General features: G+C 45.0%; 1 protein-coding gene across 4 annotated transcripts in view; it reads left to right on the top strand.

Annotated features, from left to right (window-relative positions):
* The first annotated feature begins 4,469 nt into the window (after positions 1 to 4,469).
* LOC133381284 (zinc finger protein 397-like) overlaps positions 4,470 to 19,191 on the top strand; it is a 79,995-nt gene continuing 65,273 nt past the window's right edge. The window contains exons 1-4 of one of the 4 annotated variants that reach the window (XM_061620198.1): positions 4,470 to 4,601; positions 11,123 to 11,932; positions 13,107 to 13,227; positions 16,290 to 16,538. In XM_061620198.1, the coding sequence (XP_061476182.1) occupies positions 11,159 to 11,932; positions 13,107 to 13,227; positions 16,290 to 16,538 (1,144 nt within the window). In that variant the 5' untranslated portion in view covers positions 4,470 to 4,601; positions 11,123 to 11,158. Of the gene's footprint in view, positions 4,602 to 11,071; positions 11,933 to 13,106; positions 13,228 to 16,289; positions 16,539 to 19,191 lie in introns of all 4 variants that reach the window. The other 3 variants (XM_061620200.1, XM_061620199.1, XM_061620196.1) reach the window with 3 other exon arrangements.

The following is a 19,191-nucleotide window of genomic DNA, read 5'->3' as shown; positions in this document are numbered from 1 at the left end:
TTGCCGCCCTGGGCTCCTGCCTGAAGGAAGGGTGGGGTATAAATCAAATAATAAAATAAATAATAAATAAATAAATAGACTGTCCTTTCCCTTCCAATCTATGTGGTCCTACCTTCAAGTGCTAGACTGATGCTCTTAGGGTTGCTGACCTCACTTCCTATTTCTCTCTCTCCTACTTGAGAAGAGGCCTTTTGGATCTCTTTTCTTGAGATGCAAGAACGAGCGTGTCTCATTGCGTCTTTACCTTGTTACCTAGAAGAACTAGGGATCTTTCCTATCAAATGTGCATTTTCCTTCAGTTCATGCCAGTCTATTGTTTTCTTAAAACCAGAGTCTCAGTGTGTATCCAGGGTAACGTGTGCTCCCTTCAACAGGGATCCTGTTAACAGTTCAGCTTCAGCCAGCGTTGAACTCCAGTGCTCACAGTTCAACAGTCAGCTAACAGAATATCCAGATTCTGGTCAGGGGCAGTAGATGCTTCTGAATGCCAGTTGCGGGAAACCACAGGAGGGGAGGGTGCTGTTGCGCTCAGGTCCTGCTTGCGGGCTTCCCATTGGGGCATCTGGTTGGCCACTCTGAGAAACAGGATGCTGGGCTAGATGGGCCGTAGGCCTGATCCAGCAGCTGGGCTCTTTTTGTGTTCTTGACTCCTGGCATTTCCACGTAGGACTAGGAGTGTCCATGCCTGAGATCTGGGACAGCCACTGTCACTCAGTGTAGACATTACTGAGCTAGATGGGCCAATGATCTGACTCTGTATAAGGCACCTTCCTGTGCTTGTAGTGCTTTGGAGAGAGGCCATAGCTCAGTGGCAGAGCACCTATTTAGCATGTAGAAAGTCCCAGGCTCAATCCCCAACTTCTCTAAGGAGCAGTGGTATAAGCAGGGGTGTAGTCATCCAGGGTCTCAGGGGTCTTAGATCCTTTACTTTTTTTAGGAGCAGGGTCCCAGCAGGGTCCCTGTGTCTCTAGCATCCTGTGAACCAATCAGCATGAAAGGGGAGTGTCTTAGCCACTGAGAATAATCTTCTAACATGCTTCCTTGACCTTTCCTGCTGATCAGAGCCAACCGGAGTGAAAGGAGGTGAGTCAGTCACTGAGAAGACTCTTCTCAGTAGCTAACACTCTGCCTTTCATGCTGATTGGCTCCTAGGGATGTCTGTTGTGGGAGAAGGCATTCCAAGGATCTCATTCTCAACCCAGCAGTAAAAAAGGGGGACGGGCCTGGCTACGACTAACATGAAGGGACCCTGCACTTCTGAATTTGCCACTGTACTACTTGGGTACAAGGCAGCTAGATGGGCCAGTGGTATAAGGATGCTACCTCTCCTGTCAATGCTCTGGATGAAGTCATCGTAAATACAAAGAAGAGCCTCAGCTCAGTGGTAGAACTCCTGCTTTGCATGCAGAAGGTCCCAGGTTCAATCCCAGGTAAGGCTTAGGGATGTCCCGTCTAGGTAACTGCTGCTAGTCAGTGTTGACAATACTGAGCTAGACAGTGGCTTGATTTGGTAGAATCAGGCACCTTTCTGTGTTCCTAAATGTCTTGGATTTGGCCCCAATCAAAGAAGCCTTTTGCTGATAGTTCCTCATGCAGTTACAGTAAGTACAGCAGCAACAAGAATGGAGTCTACCACCCCATCCTCATTGCCACAATGAACAAAATGTAGTTCGGAGAGCTCTTTTCCTAGGATGCTCCGTTCCAATTCCCCTCCCCATCCTCTGGTTTTCAGATTTCTCTGCCCCCCACCCCGCCACCCTCAACAGTCATATGCTCAGCTGGGGGAGATTCCACACCCCCAGTTCAGTTTTCCTAATGCCAAAAGCTTCAGGAAGAAGGTGGGATCCAACAACCTCCTTCCCCTTCTTTTTTTTTCTTTTAAGGTCTGCTGAAACCCTTTTGATTCAAAACACATTTTATGGTTGATCTATTGCTGTTTAATCATGCTGTCTGTTTTCTGCCGGCTTCTGTATTTGTAGCAAATTTGCATTTGTTAAAAGTGGGAGATAACTAACAATAAAATAAATAAATGGGAAGGTTTGTAGCTGACTGGCAGAGCATCTGCTTTGCATGCAAAAGGTCCCAGGTTCAATCTTGGGTGTCTCCAGGTAAGGCTAGAAAAGACTCCCTGCCTGAAACCTTGGAGAGCAGCTGCCAGTCAGTGTTGGCAATATTGAGCTAGATGGACCAATTGTTTGGCTCTGTATAAAGCAGCGTCCTATGTTCCTGTTGATAATTTACTGATGAAAAAAAGCTCACATCTGACCTTGACAGAGCCAAGCAAGTCTCATAAGGGGAGGAGAGACACCACATATCTAGGAGATGGTGTAGCACAGTGGCTAACAGACTGAGCTATGAATCAAGAAGCCCCCAATCTGAATCTCACGAGATGTTAATTAGTTAATTAGTGGTTAGTGGCATTGCTTATACAATCATTATAGTCGCTTTTGACAAGTCACTCTCAGCCTCACTATGTGGAATAATTATACTGATATACCTTACAGGGTTGTTGTAAGGATTACAACTAGATTATGCATATGAAGTGCTTTGAACACTCAAAAGCACTACACAAATGTTTATCATTATTAGTAGTAGTAGTAGTATTTATTTGTTTCCAGTTTGTGTATGTCTCCATAGTTTGCTGCTGAAATAACCCAGGCTATGGTCGGAAGGCATTTGGATTCCTGCATTGAGCAGGGGGTTGGACTTGATGGCCTTATAGGCCCCTTCCAACTCTACTATTCTATGATTCTAAGGCCAGCTCCCTGCTGAAGTTAAGCAGGGTCAGGCCTGGTCCGTCAGTGTCTGGATGGGATACTGCCTGAGAACCATATGTAAGCTGCCTTGGGTTTCTATCATGAAAAGAAAGGTGGGATATAAATGTAATAAATTAATAATAACAATTTTGACAATTTATATACCACTTAATTACAATAGTCTCTAAGCGGTGTGCAAGTTACTCAATACAATGAAAATGAAAACCAGTTAAAACTATAGAGTTGGAATTTAGTTAAAATGCCTGCTGGAATTTAAAAAAAAACATTAGTAGGCACTGGAAGTTCAACGGGGCCAGTCTGACCTCAGCTGGGAAGGAGTTCCACAAAATTAGGTCCCCAGTGCTGAATAGCTGGCTACTGGTGGATACGAGTCGTGCATCTGAGCCACATGGGACCACTAACAGAGGCTCCCCCAAAGATCTCAGTGACCAGGCAGGGATATAAGGGATCAGGTGGTCCTTGAGGTATCCTGGACTCAAGTTGGCAAGGGCCTTGTAAATGGCCCAATAAATTTTAAAACCCCAAATGTTCCATTTTTTAATGTTTTGTCCTGCTTTTGTTGTACTATAGCGTACTCGAGATGGCAGCAATGCAGTAACACTGGGGGAACATCGCAGAACGACTAATAAAGGGGAATGATGCGATAGCCCTGTGTAAATCTATAGTATAATGCACTACTATTGCATCATTGTTGAAGAAGACACCCACAAAAAACAAAACAAAACAAAAACAGTTTGGAGAGGCCCTAAGCCATTAGGAAAACACGGCTTTTCACTACCTCTGACTATGAGGTGCAAGGATGTAGTCGTCCAAGGTCGGGGTGTGTGTCATAGATCCCTTTTTTGGCAGCAGGTTCCTCACCAGGTCCTTATGTACGAGCCAAGCATGAAAGGGGAGAGTGTCAGCCACTGAGAAGACTCCTTGTCCTTTTGCGCTGATTGAAGCTAATCAGAGTGAAAGGAGGTGAGTCAGACGCTGAGAAGACTCTTCTCAGTAGCTAACGCACTGCCTCCCCTTTCATGCTGATTGGCTCCTAGGGGTATTTGTTGTAGTGGAGTGTGGACTTGGAGACAACAGAGAGCAAGGGTGCTGAGGGTAAGTGGAAAGGGGACGTGGCTGTGACTCTCATGAAGGGACTGTGCACTTCTGAACTGGTGTGGTGTGGCTCCTAAGTAACCATAGCGAGCTCTTTAGACATTTGGGTGTGTGGAGCAGAATTTCGAGACCTGAGGATAAAGCTTAAGGGAGGAGAGATTCCTCAACTCATCTTGTGTGTGTGTGTGTGTGTGTCTGCCTATCTGTCTGTCTAGGTAAGTTTGTTCATTTATTTATTTATTACATTTGCATCCTGCCCCTCCTCCCGACGGAGCCCAAAGCAGCAAATGACAAAGTAAAAACATACAAATAAAATAAAAGCCTATTTAAGACATTAAAAAAGAATTAAGGGCATCTTCAAAACCTGTCAAACCTTTCACATACCCTCACACCACTAATAATTTCAAGGTTGCCAGGAACAACATCTTTCCACCATCAAACACCTGGGTGAAAGGGAACATTTTAAAATTCCTCCTCCTGGATTCCTCCTAATGAAGGCGCAGTTGCTGTAAAGTGCAAGGTTTTTCCAAAATTTCTCTGCAAGTACTTAAAAGGGTTAAATTGAGGGAGTGTTTCTTTCCTAGACAGGACATTCAAAGCAAAGGGGGTGTGCACTGAGGGGAAAAAGTGGAGCCTTTTTTCTCTTGTTAGGGGAGGGATTTTGTTTTGCATTTAAGGTCTGCAGCATAAACAGGAAGAAAGAGGAGATTTTTTTGGTGCATTGAAAAGGTGAGAGTTGGGCGTGGGGGCGGGCGAGAGAGGGAGAGATTCATTTTTATAAAAAAAGAAAAACAAAGGTGGCGGGGAGCAGCCCCGGGAACCTTCACCAAGGGGCTAAGAGCCCTTTCCTTTGCTTCAACCAAAGGGGCATCTGGCCCCAGCAGAGTCATAGGAAGCTGCCTTATACAGAGTCAGACCATTGGTCCATCTAGCTCAGTATTGTCAACACTGACTGGCAGTGACTGCAGGATTGCAGACAAGCGTTCTCTCACAGCCTTACCTGGAGGTAGCGGAGATTGAACCTGGGACTTTTTGCATGCAAAGCATGTACCCTACCACTGAGCCATGACCCTTCCCCATTAGGTCTAAGATCCCCCCCCCGCCCGCCGCCGCCTTCTCTCTTTAAATATGACACCCTTCTCCAACCTGGTGCCCTCCAGATGTTTGGGGATACAGGTCCGTCCAGATGTCCTTTTTATTGTGCATTTATGATTATTTGTGCTCAGGTTGGTATCAAGGCAGTTACAGGTCACCTGGCTTTCAATTCAGTTTGGGCCTGCAAATCTTTCAGGGTGGACATGCTGCTTGGTTTCCTATCAGCGCACGCCACATAGCTTCCTGTGAAAATCCTGTAATTTTTTATATCACAAACAAGGGCTGGGGCAGTTGTCCCACTTTTGTAGTGCTATAGTGCAAAAGTGCCCCTCTGGATGGCAATGATGTGAGGAAGCATCAGAGAACAACTAATAAAGTGAGTCAGGAACTGGCTAGGAAACAGAAAGCAGAGAGTAGGAATAAATGGACAGTTCTCCCCATGGAGGGCTGTAGAAAGCGGAGTCCCTCAAGGATTGGCATTGGGACCTGCACTTTTTAACTTGTTCATAAACGAGCTAGAGTTAGGGGTAAGCAGCGAGGTGGCCAAGTTTGCTGATGATACGAAATTAAGGGATTGCAAAGAGCTCCGTGAGGACCTCTCCAAACTGAATGAATGGTAAAATGGCAAATGCAGTTCAGTGTAAAGAAGTGTAAAATTAAGTATTGGAACAAAAAAGTCTTAATCTCGCATATACACTCGTGGGGTCTGAACTGGCGGTGACTGACCAGGAACACGACGTTGAGGTCGTAGTGGATAGCTCGATGAAGATGTCGACCCAGCTATGAAAAAGGCAAATTCCATGCTAGGGATCATTATATTAAAAACAAAACTTACAATATCATAATGCCATTTTATAAATCTATGGTGCAGCTGCATTTGGAATACCATGTACAGTTCTAGTCACCTCACCTCAAAAATGATATTGTAGAGTTGGAAAAATTTCAGAAAAGGGAAACCAGAATGAGCAAGGGGATGGAGCGACTGCCCTGTGAGGAAAGGTTGCAGCATTTGGGGCTTTTTAGTTTAGAGAAAAGGCGAGTCAGAGGCGACATGACAGACATGTATAAAATTATGCATGGCATGGAGAAAGTGGATAGAGAAAGTTTTTTCTCCCTCTCTCATAACACTAAAACTTGTGGACATCCAATGAAGCTAAATGTTGGAAGATTCAGGACAGATAAAAGAAAGTACTTCTACTTTCTTTTTGATAAACCACCTCTGAATACCGCTTACCATAGAATACCGCTTACTATTCATAGGATCGCCATAAGTTGGGATGGACTTGAAGGCATCCATTTCCATTTTTCTTTACATAGCGCATAGTTAAACTATGGAATTTGCTCCCATGAGAGTCAGTGATGGCTTTAAAAGATGAAACAAATTAATGGAGGATAAAGCTGTCAGTGGGTACTAGCCATGATGGCTATGCTCTGCCTCCATGGACGGAGGCAATATGCTTCCGAACATCAGTTGATGAAACTGCAGGGCAGAGAGTTGTTCTTGCACTTGGCTCCTGCTTGCAGGCTTCCCATGGATATTTGGTTGGTCACTGTGAGAACAGGATTGTGGACTAGATGGGCCACTGGCCTGATCCAGCAGCCAGGCTCTTCTGATATTCTTCTGATATTATCCCTGGATATAAACTATATCGGAAGGACAGGGAAGGACGTATTGGTGGCGGAGTCGCTCTATACGTGAAAGAAGGCATTGAATCCAGCAAGCTCGAAACCCCAAAAGAGGCAGACTCCTCCACAGAATCGTTGTGGGTGGTGATACCATGCCCCAGGAGGGACTTAATACTGGGAACGATCTATCGTCCCCCTGATCAAAATGCTCAGGGAGACCTTGAGATGAGATATGAAATTGAGGAAGCATCCAAACTAGGAAATGTGGTAGTAATGGGTGACTTCAACTACCCGGACATAGACTGGCCGCATATGTGTTCCAGTCATGACAAAGAAGCAAAGTTTCTAGATATTCTAAATGACTATTCCCTAGACCAGTTGGTCATGGAACCGACCAGAGGGACGGCAACCCTGGACTTAATCCTCAGTGGGGACCGGGACCTGGTGCGAGATGTAAGTGTTGTTGAACCGATTGGGAGCAGTGACCACAGTGCTATTAAATTAAACATACATGTAACTGGCCAATTGCCAAGAAAATCCAACACGGTCACATTTGACTTCAAAAGAGGAAACTTCACAAAAATGAGGGGATTGGTCAAAAGAAAGCTGAAAAACAAAGTCCAGAGGGTCACATCACTCGAAAATGCTTGGAAGTTGTTTAAAAACACTATATTAGAAGCTCAACTGGAGTGCATACCGCAGATCAGAAAAGGTAGCGCCAGGGCCAAGAAGATGCCAGCATGGTTAACGAGCAAAGTCAAGGAAGCTCTTAGAGGCAAAAAGTCTTCCTTCAGAAAATGGAAGTCTTGTCCGAATGAAGAAAATAAAAAAGAACACAAACTCTGGCAAAAGAAATGCAAGAAGACAATAAGGGATGCTAAAAAAGAATTTGAGGAGCACATTGCTAAGAACATAAAAACCAACAACAAAAAATTCTATAAATACATTCAAAGCAGGAGACCATCTAGGGAGGCGATTGGACCCTTGGATGATAAGGGAGTCAAAGGTGTCCTAAAGAACGATAAGGAGATTGCAGAGAAGCTAAATGAATTCTTTGCATCTGTCTTCACAGTGGAAGATATAGGGCAGATCCCTGAACCTGAACTAACATTTGCAGGAAGGGATTCTGAGGAACTGAGACAAATAGTGGTAACGAGAGAGGAAGTTCTAGGCTTAATGGACAATATAAAAACTGACAAATCACCGGGCCCGGATGGCATCCACCCGAGAGTTCTCAAAGAACTCAAATGTGAAATTGCTGATCTGCTAACTAAAATATGTAACTTGTCCCTCGGGTCCTGCTCCGTGCCTGAGGACTGGAAAGTGGCAAATGTAACGCCAATCTTCAAAAAGGGATCCAGAGGGGATCCCGGAAATTACAGGCCAGTTAGCTTAACTTCTGTCCCTGGAAAACTGGTAGAAAGTATGATTAAAGCTAGATTAACTAAGCACATAGAAGAACAAGCCTTGCTGAAGCAGAGCCAGCATGGCTTCTGCAAGGGAAAGTCCTGTCTCAGTAACCTATTAGAATTCTTTGAGAGTGTCAACAAGCATATAGATAGAGGTGATCCAGTGGACATAGTGTACTTAGACTTTCAAAAAGCATTTGACAAGGTACCTCACCAAAGACTTCTGAGGAAGCTTAGCAGTCATGGAATAAGAGGAGAGGTCCTCTTGTGGATAAGGAATTGGTTAAGAAGCAGAAAGCAGAGAGTAGGAATAAACGGACAGTTCTCCCAATGGAGGGCTGTAGAAAGTGGAGTCCCTCAAGGATCGGTATTGGGACCTGTACTTTTCAACTTGTTCATTAATGAATTAATAACCTAGAATTAATAACCTAGAATTAGGAGTGAGCAGTGAAGTGGCCAAGTTTGCTGATGACACTAAATTGTTCAGGGTTGTTAAAACAAAAAGGGATTGTGAAGAGCTCCAAAAAGATCTCTCCAAACTGAGTGAATGGGCGGAAAAATGGCAAATGCAATTCAATATAAACAAGTGTAAAATTATGCATATTGGAGCAAAAAATCTGAATTTCACATATACGCTGATGGGGTCTGAACTGGCGGTGACCGACCAGGAGAGAGACCTCGGGGTTGTAGTGGACAGCACGATGAAAATGTCGACCCAGTGTGCGGCAGCTGTGAAAAAGGCAAATTCCATGCTAGGGATAATTAGGAAAGGTATTGAAAATAAAACAGCCGATATCATAATGTTGTTGTATAAATCTATGGTGCGGCCGCATTTGGAATACTGTGTACAGCTCTGGTCGCCTCATCTCAAAAAGGATATTCTAGAGTTGGAAAAGGTTCAGAAGAGGGCAACCAGAATGATGAAGGGGATGGAGCGACTCCCTTACGAGGAAAGGTTGCAGCATTTGGGGCTTTTTAGTTTAGAGAAAAGGCGGGTCAGAGGAGACATGATAGAAGTGTATAAAATTATGCATGGCATTGAGAAAGTGGATAGAGAAAAGTTCTTCTCCCTCTCTCATAATACTAGAACTCGTGGACATTCAAAGAAGCTGAATGTTGGAAGATTCAGGACAGACAAAAGGAAGTACTTCTTTACTCAGCGCATAGTTAAACTATGGAATTTGCTCCCACAAGATGCAGTAATGGCCACCAGCTTGGACGGCTTTAAAAGAAGATTAGACAAATTCATGGAGGACAGGGCTATCAATGGCTACTAGCCGTGATGGCTGTGCTGTGCCACCCTAGTCAGAGGCAGCATGCTTCTGAAAACCAGTTGCTGGAAGCCTCAGGAGGGGAGAGTGTTCTTGCACTCGGGTCCTGCTTGCAGGCTTCCCCCAGACACCTGGTTGGCCACTGTGAGAACAGGATGCTGGACTAGATGGGCCACTGGCCTGATCCAGCAGGCTCTTCTTATGTTCTTATGTTCATTCTTCAAATAAAAACCCTTGTCTTTTGCTGAAATGTAAAAGTATGCATTTTACAAATCGATGAAAAGTCAGTGATACATTTTTGTAGTGTATATATGCTTACTGGGTGACCTTAGGCCACTCACTGCCTCTCAACTTCAGAGGAAGGCAAATGGTAAACCACCTCTGAATACCACTTACCATGAAAACCCTATTCATAGGGTCGCCATAAGTCAGGATCGACTTGAAGGCAGTCCATTTCTATTTCCATATTCTTTTATCATTTGGCCAGAAAGGTGCCAGACTACCAGTGTTTGATATATTTTGTGCTCATTCTCCCCAAGGCTGGTGCCTGTCACAGAATTGTCCCCCTGGGGTCCCTTGCCCTCAGCACCCCAAGGGGGGTTCTTTGCTTCCGAGAACAGTCCCTGCACCTTTGGGTCTCTGCTTCTCAGGCAAACTATCCCTCCTTCAGGATTAAATCAATGGTAGACTGCCACCACCCCTCTTTCCAGCTTCCTCTCTGAGAAAAGGGGATCTCAGAGAGCTACGAGAGTTCTAAGGTTATTAACCCACATTAATCAATAGTAATCAGTAGTGTTCAGTGATCAAGGACTAGATTTAGAATCATTAGTTTCAAGTCAATACACTCCATCTATAAAAAAGTAGTTTATTTAAAAAGAAAAGAAAGGTATATACAAAAAGAGAGCAGCGATTGTTTCCTTAAAGCTAATCGCCCCCAGTCTGGCTACAAGAGATACATTGGCATAACAAAGGTGAGAGGTTCAATACAGACAAAAGAATATAACAAAGAGCTTACTAAGCTAAGATTCTATACTCACAGTAGAATAGCCTGGTCCCCCAACGGCTTTTCCCTGTAAAACTTCAGGCGAGTCGAGATAGATGGAAATAGGGAACAACAACTGAAGGAATATCCTTCATTTTTATGGAGTTTCTTGGTCCACAGGGAGGATAGCCCTATTCCGCCCCTGCCATGATCCACTCCTTTGAAGCTATGAAGACAAGGGGGCTAGACAGCATCACCCAGGGGTCCTGATCTACAACACCCCCTCTTCCTGACTTTTGATCTCAGCTAAGGGATAACAGCTAAAGTTCAGTTGCATCTTCTTGCAAGGTTGCAAATTGTTTGTCTGACACTAGAGCCGCGGATCTTCCCCAGTAGGGTGTCCCAGGGATTCACAGGCTCCCAGAATTCTCTGGTTGACCCATTTCAGCTTGACCAAAGTTAGTTATTCTTGACAGTGCCAGCACCTGATGTCCATAGACAACTGCCTGAACCCAGCCGCCTGGGAGAGCCCACTGCTGATGTCTGCCTGTTAGTTCCCATCCTCCCCAAGCTGGTGCTGTGAGCAACACTAGGTGGCTGTGTCTAGCGGCCATTTTAGTTTCCCACAACACCCTGACATAATAGGGCTCAGTGGATTGTGGGAAAATAAAAATAGCGGTCCTCAGCCCTACTACACTGTTGGTGCGTACCACCACTGCAGAGGCCTGCCAAGAGAGAAGGGTGGCTTAGCGACCCCAGGACAGTTTGCCCCCTTAAGCCTCATTCTCCCCCATTTCCATTTTTGCTATCTTTTAGATAGGCAGAAGCTTGTCACGCCTGCCTTAAGCTCTCTGTCGTTTATTCAAGAGTTTCTCTAGTGTGCTACCATCTTTGCTGGTGAAAATGGATGAGCGAGACCCTGCAGGCTGCACACAAAGGGAATCATCGGAAGGAACAGGAGCAGCCGGTTATGTGGGCCTCGTAGGTTGCAAGATGGGCATGGAAGGAGAAAGTGAATCCCCTGTTGCAATGCATTCTGGGGATACCAGGGAATCCCTCAGAAGGTCAGTTTTGTATCAGGTGAAGGAGGAGCCAGAAGATGCCTCAGCCCAACATTGGGAAGCCCAGTGGCAGACATTCCTAAGGACAATGGAGTCTCCTCGCTTGGGCTGGGAGGAGGAGCCCACCCCGTGGGATGATGCTAAAGGCTTCCTGGCCTCCTTTGAGCAAGTGGCCAAAGCCTGCCGGTGGCCCAGGGAAGAGTGGGTGGCCCGACTCCTTCCAGCCCTCGGCGGAGAAGCCGAGCGGGCCTTTTTCACATTAGCAACAAGAGACAGAGAAGATTATTGGAAAGTGAAGGCAGCCATCTTGCGGGGGGACACCATCAGCAAGGAGAAGATTCGCCAGCACTTCAGGCGCTTCTGCTACCAGGAGGCCGAAGGGCCCAGAGCAGTTTACAGCCGACTCCAGGAACTTTGCCGTCGGTGGCTGAAGGTGGAGAGGCACTCCAAGGAGCAGATCCTGGAGCTGCTGATCCTGGAGCAGTTCTTGGCCATCCTGCCGCTGGAGATCCAGAGCTGGGTGAGAGAGCACAACCCGGAGACCTGTGCCCAGGCGGTGGCCCTGGTGGAGAAGTTCTTGCTGAAGCAGCAAGAGGCCGAGAGAAAGGTAAAGCAGGTGAGACTGTTTTCTCTGGGTTGTTCCTCTGTACCACAGAGCCTGCGATGGGAGAGGGATTGAACCCCATCTACCTTACAACAAATTTATGGAGGAGGAGAATGGCTATTAGCCAGGATGGCTGTATTCTGCCTCCACTGTTGGAGGCAGTAAATGCCTCTGAATACCTGTTGCTGGGGATCGCAAGTGGGGAGAGAGCTCCGGTCCTGCTTGTGGGCTTTCTAGAGGCATCTGGTTGGCCATAGTGAGAACAGGAGGCTGGACTAGATGGGTCTTTGGCCTGATCCAGCAGGACTCTTCCTATGGGAAGACAAGGTCTAAAGGATGCGGCCTAAAGCTGTTGACCTGGCTGTGTTTCACTTGACTGTACCGCCTTTCTGTTTGTGATGTTGCATTTTGACAAGCGGTAATATGGGCTGGACAGCGCTTCATACATGACAGTGTTCTTCTGCAGACAATTTTTCAGGTTTTTAAAAAAAGAAATCCAGTTTATTTCATAAAATGAACTGGTAATGTCACACGCACGAGACACAAGTCACGTTGGGCAGCTGGAATGCATATAACGTAAGAACCTAAGAAGAGCCTGGCTGCTGGATCAGGCAAAGGCCCATCTAATTCGCCATCCTGTTCTCACCGTGGCCAACTAGATGGTACATGAGTACATGAAAGGTTGTCACATAGAGGAGGGCCGGGATCTCTTCTCGATCGTCCCAGAGTGCAGGACGTGGAATAATGGGCTCAAGTTGCAGGAAGCCAGATTTCGACTGGACATCAGGAAAAACTTCACAACTGTTAGAGCAGAACGACAATGGAACCAATTACCTAGGGAGGTGGTGGGCTCTGCAACACTGGAGGCATTCAGGAGGCAGCTGGACAGCCATCTGTCAGGAATGCTTTGATTTGGATTCCTGCATTGCACAGGGGGTTGGACTTGATGGCCTTATAGGCCCCTTCCAACTCTCCTATTCTATGAAGCCCCAAGCAGGACCTGAGCACAACAGCACTACTCCCCCTGCTTGTGAATCCAAGAAACTGGTATTCAGAGAAAGATACTGCCTTTGGCAGGGGAGAGAGAAGAGAGCCATTTTGGCTAGTAGTCAGTGATAGGCTAGCATCCTTCCCCATCCGCAGGATTGTCACCTGACCCAGAAAGTGTCTCCCTCTGCTACCGCAGGCAGCCGTAGAAGAGGCAGCTGTGAGTTTCTCGGAGGGAGGCTGGGCTCCGTCTGATGCTGTGGACAGGCACTTGAACACGGAAGCCAAGCAAGATGACGATGGGCGTGCTAGCTTTTTGGGTAAGGTGGATTCCTGTTTGTGTGTGTGTGTGCCTGAGTTCTTGATCACTCTGCAGTTTTTTCTTGCAGTGACCAGTTCTTATATATTCTCTTGGACCCTGCGTTCATCACCAGAGGGCCTTCTTCATGTGCCTCCTCCACAGGAGGCTTGGAGGGTAACAACACTAGAATGGGCCTTTTCAGTGGTGGCACCTCCAGCTGTGGAATGCTCTCCCCAGGGAGGCAAGCCTGGCACCTTCTTTTTCCTTTGATTTGTTAGGCAGCTAACAAATTAATTAATTAAATAAATCTAAATATGCCACTTGCTGGAACCAAAGACCTCATAAGTGGTTTACAATATATAGTCTAAAATACTTATTATGGGTGGTGTTTAATGCTAATTCTACACAGAGTAGACCCATTGAAATTAATGGTCAGGACTAACTTTAATTTAAATAGGTCTACTATGAGTAGGAGTTAGCTGGCTATAACCCACAGGTTGTATTATATATCCACTGCTAGTCCTAGTTAGAGTGGAGTAGACCCATTGAAAGGAATGAATCTAAGTTAGTCTTGTCCATTAACTTCAGTGCATGTACTGTGAATAAGACTAGCATTGGAAACAACCCTAAAACTACCAATAATAATTAAAAACATAAAAAGACAAGCTACATAAAAACATTTAAAATATAAAATAAAATTGTTAATTCTGAAACACTTAGACTTCGTGTTTGCTATGAATTTTCCTTGTATTTTTGTAGCTAATTTTTATGTGCAACGTTTATTTTTGGTGCTACCTAGGCTGCTCTGTTTAGCTGTTAATTGTGTTTTATAGAATGTGGAAATTCTGTGGTATCTTTTTGTCCTTCCTGTTTATCTAGTATGTTGAGTTCATGGTATATAAATTGTCCAGATAAATAAAATCAATAAAATCACGTGTCAAAATTAGACTTCCTGGACCAAAACATTTTTAGCAGATGCCTAAAACAAGACAGTGAAATAGAGTCAGAAGTAAGTATACATATTACATTATCAGGATCATCATAAACCATGTGTGTGTGGACTGTATATAAACTATTTTTCCAATTTTCTTTGCTCACTGAAAGATAGAAAAACAACAAAGTTCCCAACAATATAGCTAGGGTTTATTATTATTATTATTTGATAAGATTTACATACCATTTATGTGCAGGCTCCCAACCAGAGAAGCAGAATCAGGACTAGAAGACTAGATTTTCTATTATTATTTATTACATTTGTACCGCCCCGTAGCCAAAGCTCTCTGGGCAGTTTACAACAATTTAAAACATTAAAAATAAATATACAAATATACAAATTTAAAAACACTTAAAAAAATAATTTTAAAAACTATGAAGCTTTATTCCAGAAGTCAGAACAGGAATACGGCATAACACACTTTATACATAATTCAGGATACAGAACAGGAGCAGACGAGGCATCTCCCAGAGACAGACTAGGCACGTGGAGGCAACAGCAGACTTTGTCGCGATGATCGTCTCATGTCCAGCCACTATAATATAATATAAGAGAGGTGGGCAGGCATTCTGCTTGCGCTAATTACTCTGGCACTTTCTAGTTTGTGCTGCAAGACAGGACCTTCTTTTCTCCAGCCGGTGTGACTTTGGCTAGGTTGTTAGCTCTCCCTCTGAACTCATCACTCCTGCCTGGCTCTATTTGCTCATCGGCTAGGTCTGGACTGCATGACAGGGAGGATTTCTCCTCAGTCATCAGAGACAAGGGGCGAGGGGGACTGGCAGCGTTAACCTTACTAGACAGGGAGCTGCCAGAGGATTCTGGAAATGTCTCACCCAGGATTTCCCCAGCCCCTTCCCAAACATCTGCAACCCACTCATCATCCTTCCAAACTTGCCAAGGGTCCTCCTTAGTGCTATGACAATTTAATTGACAAAAAACCTCTGAAGTGGTTTACATAAAATACTAAACATTAATTAAAAATACCCATAAAATCAACCTTAAAAATGAATTCACACGGAATTCACATAATAAAATTTATCAAAATGCATATCAAATCAGCAGATGCTGTCAAACTCCCAACTCCCCATCGGATTCAGTCAGCATGGTCCAACATTCATGCGTGGTGATGGAAGTTTTAGTCCAGCAATATCTGGAGAGCCACAGGTTTCCCCATCTCTGGCATACAGTAATAGACGTCTGAGCCTTCATTGTTATTATGGAAAGGAAGATCTGGCTGTGCTGTTTATTTATTTATTTATTTAATTTCATTTATAAACCGCCCATAGCCAATGGCTCCCTGGGCGGTGTACAACATACAATAATACAGTAAATGAACAAAATCACAGATAAAAATACAAACTCATAATAACACTAAATGATATTAGCATAGCTAAAACATCAGGCTGGACATGTCAGAGTTTCAGGAAAGACACGAGGTTAGTACGAGAGGTGCATGTTCAGTACTCTGAGAGTCTGGATTCATAATGTATGCATTGATAATCTCTGAGTACTCTCTTGAGGTCTGGCAACTTGATGCTTCTCCCATTCAATAAGACCTTTGAAAGGAACATGTCGTTCTCTGTCACCATAATTGCCTTTATTCCCCATTTCCGGGCTCTGTTTTTCCCGGGGCTCTTCTAGACTGTCGCCATTTTCGGGTGGGATTAAATCACATCCCAGCAAATCCAGGTTAATTCGTTTATTAAATGTATCTCTCACCCTCCCTCCTAAAGGAGCGCAGGGCGGCAAATACACAAACAATCAAATAATGAAAACATCAAAAAATATACAGGCTGTGCAATTAGAGTTGATTGGGAGGTCTTGCACAACAAACCCGCTTTCCCCCGAAGATCAGACTTTTTGGCAGTAAAGGGAAGTGACGGCAACATGCCCAGCAAAGTGTGAGATGGCACTTGCTGTGATGCAGTGTCATCTAACCTCCCTGCAAAACAAAGCAGAATGAATGCTCATTAAATAGCCAACCTCCTCTAATCTCCCTGCAAACAAATCAGGAAGGATGTTCAATAAACAGGTTGTCTGGAAGTGGCCTCAATCAGTTGCTTGGGATTCTCTCATTATTTTTCCAGTAGACAAAGAGTGGATGATCACTGGTGAGGAGGAGGAAGTGCCGGAGGGCTCAGAACCGGTGGGACCATGTGAGATATCAATCTGGAAAGTGGAAGAGGACCTTTCCCAGTGTTGTGAGCTGGAAAATCCCTGGGCAAGTCAGGAGAGAGCAGAGCATCAGCAGAAAACCCACCCCGTGGAGGAGACAGTTGAAGCCACTCCTTTTGGGGGAGGTCACGAGGCCTCCAAGGAAACCGTAGTCCAGGCAGGTAAGAAATGAGCACCTAACTCAGCACTGTCTGCACTGACTGGCAGCAGCTCTCCAGGACTCCAGGCAGGGGACATTCCCAGCCCTACCTGGAGCTGCTGAGGTTTGAACCTGGGACCTTCTGCATGCAAGGCGGAGGCTTTGCCACTGAGTTATGGGCCCTTCCCGAAACAGGAATGGATGCTGATAAGAAGCCAAACAACTGCAATGCAGATTGACTAAGCTTCCATTAGGACGCCCTAAGAGTACTTGGCCAGGAGGGAAACGCCCACAAACACTGTGTGGGAATTGCTTTTACTGTCAGTCATAAGCCATCAGAGAATCCCCGTGGGGAAGAAACTGTGCTGAATGCTTGAACGGTGGGGGAAACATTCAGTTGTATAAGAACCAACTAAGAGCCTGGCTGCTGGGTCAGGCCAAAGGCTGATGGTTTCCGGGTGCTTTCCAGCAACTGGTATTCAGAAGGTAGAACATAAGACAAGCCCGGCTGCTGGGTCAGGCCAAAGGCCCATCTAGTCCAGCATCCTCTTCTCAGTGGCCAATCAGATGCCCCAATGGGGAGCCTGAAAGCAGGACCTGAGCGCAACAGCAACTCCTGTCACCATTCCCAGCAACTGCTGTTCAGAAGCATATATTTATTAATATTCTTAATTATATTTGTTGGTTGCTTTTCTCACTATGGTGCCCCAAAGTGACTTACATTAACCAGCCCAAAACAACAGAATCAGTTAAACCTAAAAACACTTCTGACAATTAAAAACCAGTTAAAATAAACACCATCAATACAAATAAATACAAATGAAGGACAGGTATGCAAGTTCTGCTCCGCTAGGTCATCAGTAGCCGACACTATACTCATCAAGGGTGAAAGGGGGAGAAAACAAAAGCGCCTAAAGATGGACAAAGATGGCACCAGGCATGCCTCCCTGAGGACAGCATTCCACAGCCAGGGGGCCACTACTGAAAAGGCCCTTTCTCATGTTGCCACCCTCCGAACATCCAGTGGAGGGGGCACATGAAGAAGCACCTCCAATGATCATTACAGGGTCTGGGCTGGTTCATATGTGAGGCTGTCCTTGGCCCTGGTTCAAAACCTTCAGCTGGTGTAAAATGTGGCGTCCAGACTGCTGATGGAGGCACATGGCAGACAACATGTGACACCACTCATTAAACATCTGCACTGGCTGCCCATCCACTACCGAGCCAGGTTCAAGGTCCTTGTGTTAACTCACAAACCCCTGAACAACTTAGGTTGTTGTGAGGATTAAAAAAATGGGAAGGACCATGTATGGTGGCTTGAGCTGCTTGGAGGAAGAGCAGGATAAAAATGTATTGATGGTGATGTTTGTTGCTTTCCCTTGAAGAAAGATCTCTGATTCCCAAGCCGGACCTCCTCTCCTGGCTGGAAGAAAGGGAAGATCCACTTGCTCAGAGTACTGAGGGAGGACAGAGATCAGCAGGTAGCTGCTTTGGGTCTCTTGTTGGCTGAGAATTGTGGGATACCCTTGTGGGGCATGGTGCTGATGGAGCCCTCCTCCAAGTTGTCCCATCCCCCCCAAGATCAGAGGCTCTACAATGGCTATGCTGTGACACTACTGCCAGAGGCTGTATCTGCCTCTGAATGAGGAACGGGGGAGAAATTTGATTCTGTTCACATTTAAAGGCACACCTACTTCATTTGCACTTTCCGCAACAATATGCGAAATGAAACATAGCTGTCCTTCGGAACTCATGTTTCTCTGAATTTTGCAGTGCAGTACTCTGGCTGAGTAATATGTAAAAAAATGCATATACTAAGATAGTGGGCATAAAATGCATATATTAGTGGAAGTAACATTTGTTGTTGTTATGTGCCTTCAAGTCGATTATGACTTATGGCGACCCTATGAACCAGAGACCTCCAAGAGCATCTGTCATGAATCACCCTGCTCAGATCTTGTAAGTTCAGGTCTGTGGCTTCCTTTATGGAATCAATCCATCTCTTGTTTGGCCTTCCTCTTTTTCTACTCTCTTCTCTTTTTCCCAGCATTATTGTCTTTTCTAGTGAATCAGGTCTTCTCATTATGTGTCCAAAGTATGATAGCCTCAGTTTCATCTTTTTAGCTTCTTGTGACAGTTCTGGTTTGATTTGTTCTAACACCCAATTATTTGTCTTTTTCGCAGTCCATGGTATCTGCAAAGCTGTCCTCCAACACCACATTTCAAACGAGTTGATTTTTCTCTTATCCGCCTTTTTCACTGTCCAACTTTCACATCCATACATAGAAATCGGGAATACCATGGTCTGAATGATCCTGACTTTAGTCTTCAATTGCATTTGAGGACCTTTTCTAGTTCTCTCACAGCTGCCCTTCCCAGTCCTAGCCTTCTTCTGATTTTTTGACTGTTGTCTCCATTTTGGTTAATGACTATGCCGATGTATTGACCATCCTTGACAAGTTCCATGTCTTCATTGTCAACTTTAAAGTTACATAAACTGTTGTCATTACTTTAGTCTTCTTGACGTTCAGCTGTAGTCCTGCTTTTGTGCTTTCCTCTTTAACTTTCATCAGCATTTGTTTCAAATCGTTACTGGTTTCTGCTAGCAGTATGGTATCGTCTGCATTTCTTAAATTATTGATATACAAAAATGGATTATAGTAGGGAAAATGGCT

Source organism: Rhineura floridana, chromosome 3, assembly GCF_030035675.1.
Source record: "Rhineura floridana isolate rRhiFlo1 chromosome 3, rRhiFlo1.hap2, whole genome shotgun sequence".
Classification (NCBI taxonomy): domain Eukaryota; kingdom Metazoa; phylum Chordata; class Lepidosauria; order Squamata; family Rhineuridae; genus Rhineura; species Rhineura floridana.
The sequence above is the reverse complement of the archived record's forward strand: the minus strand, read 5'-3'. Positions and strand labels throughout refer to the sequence as shown.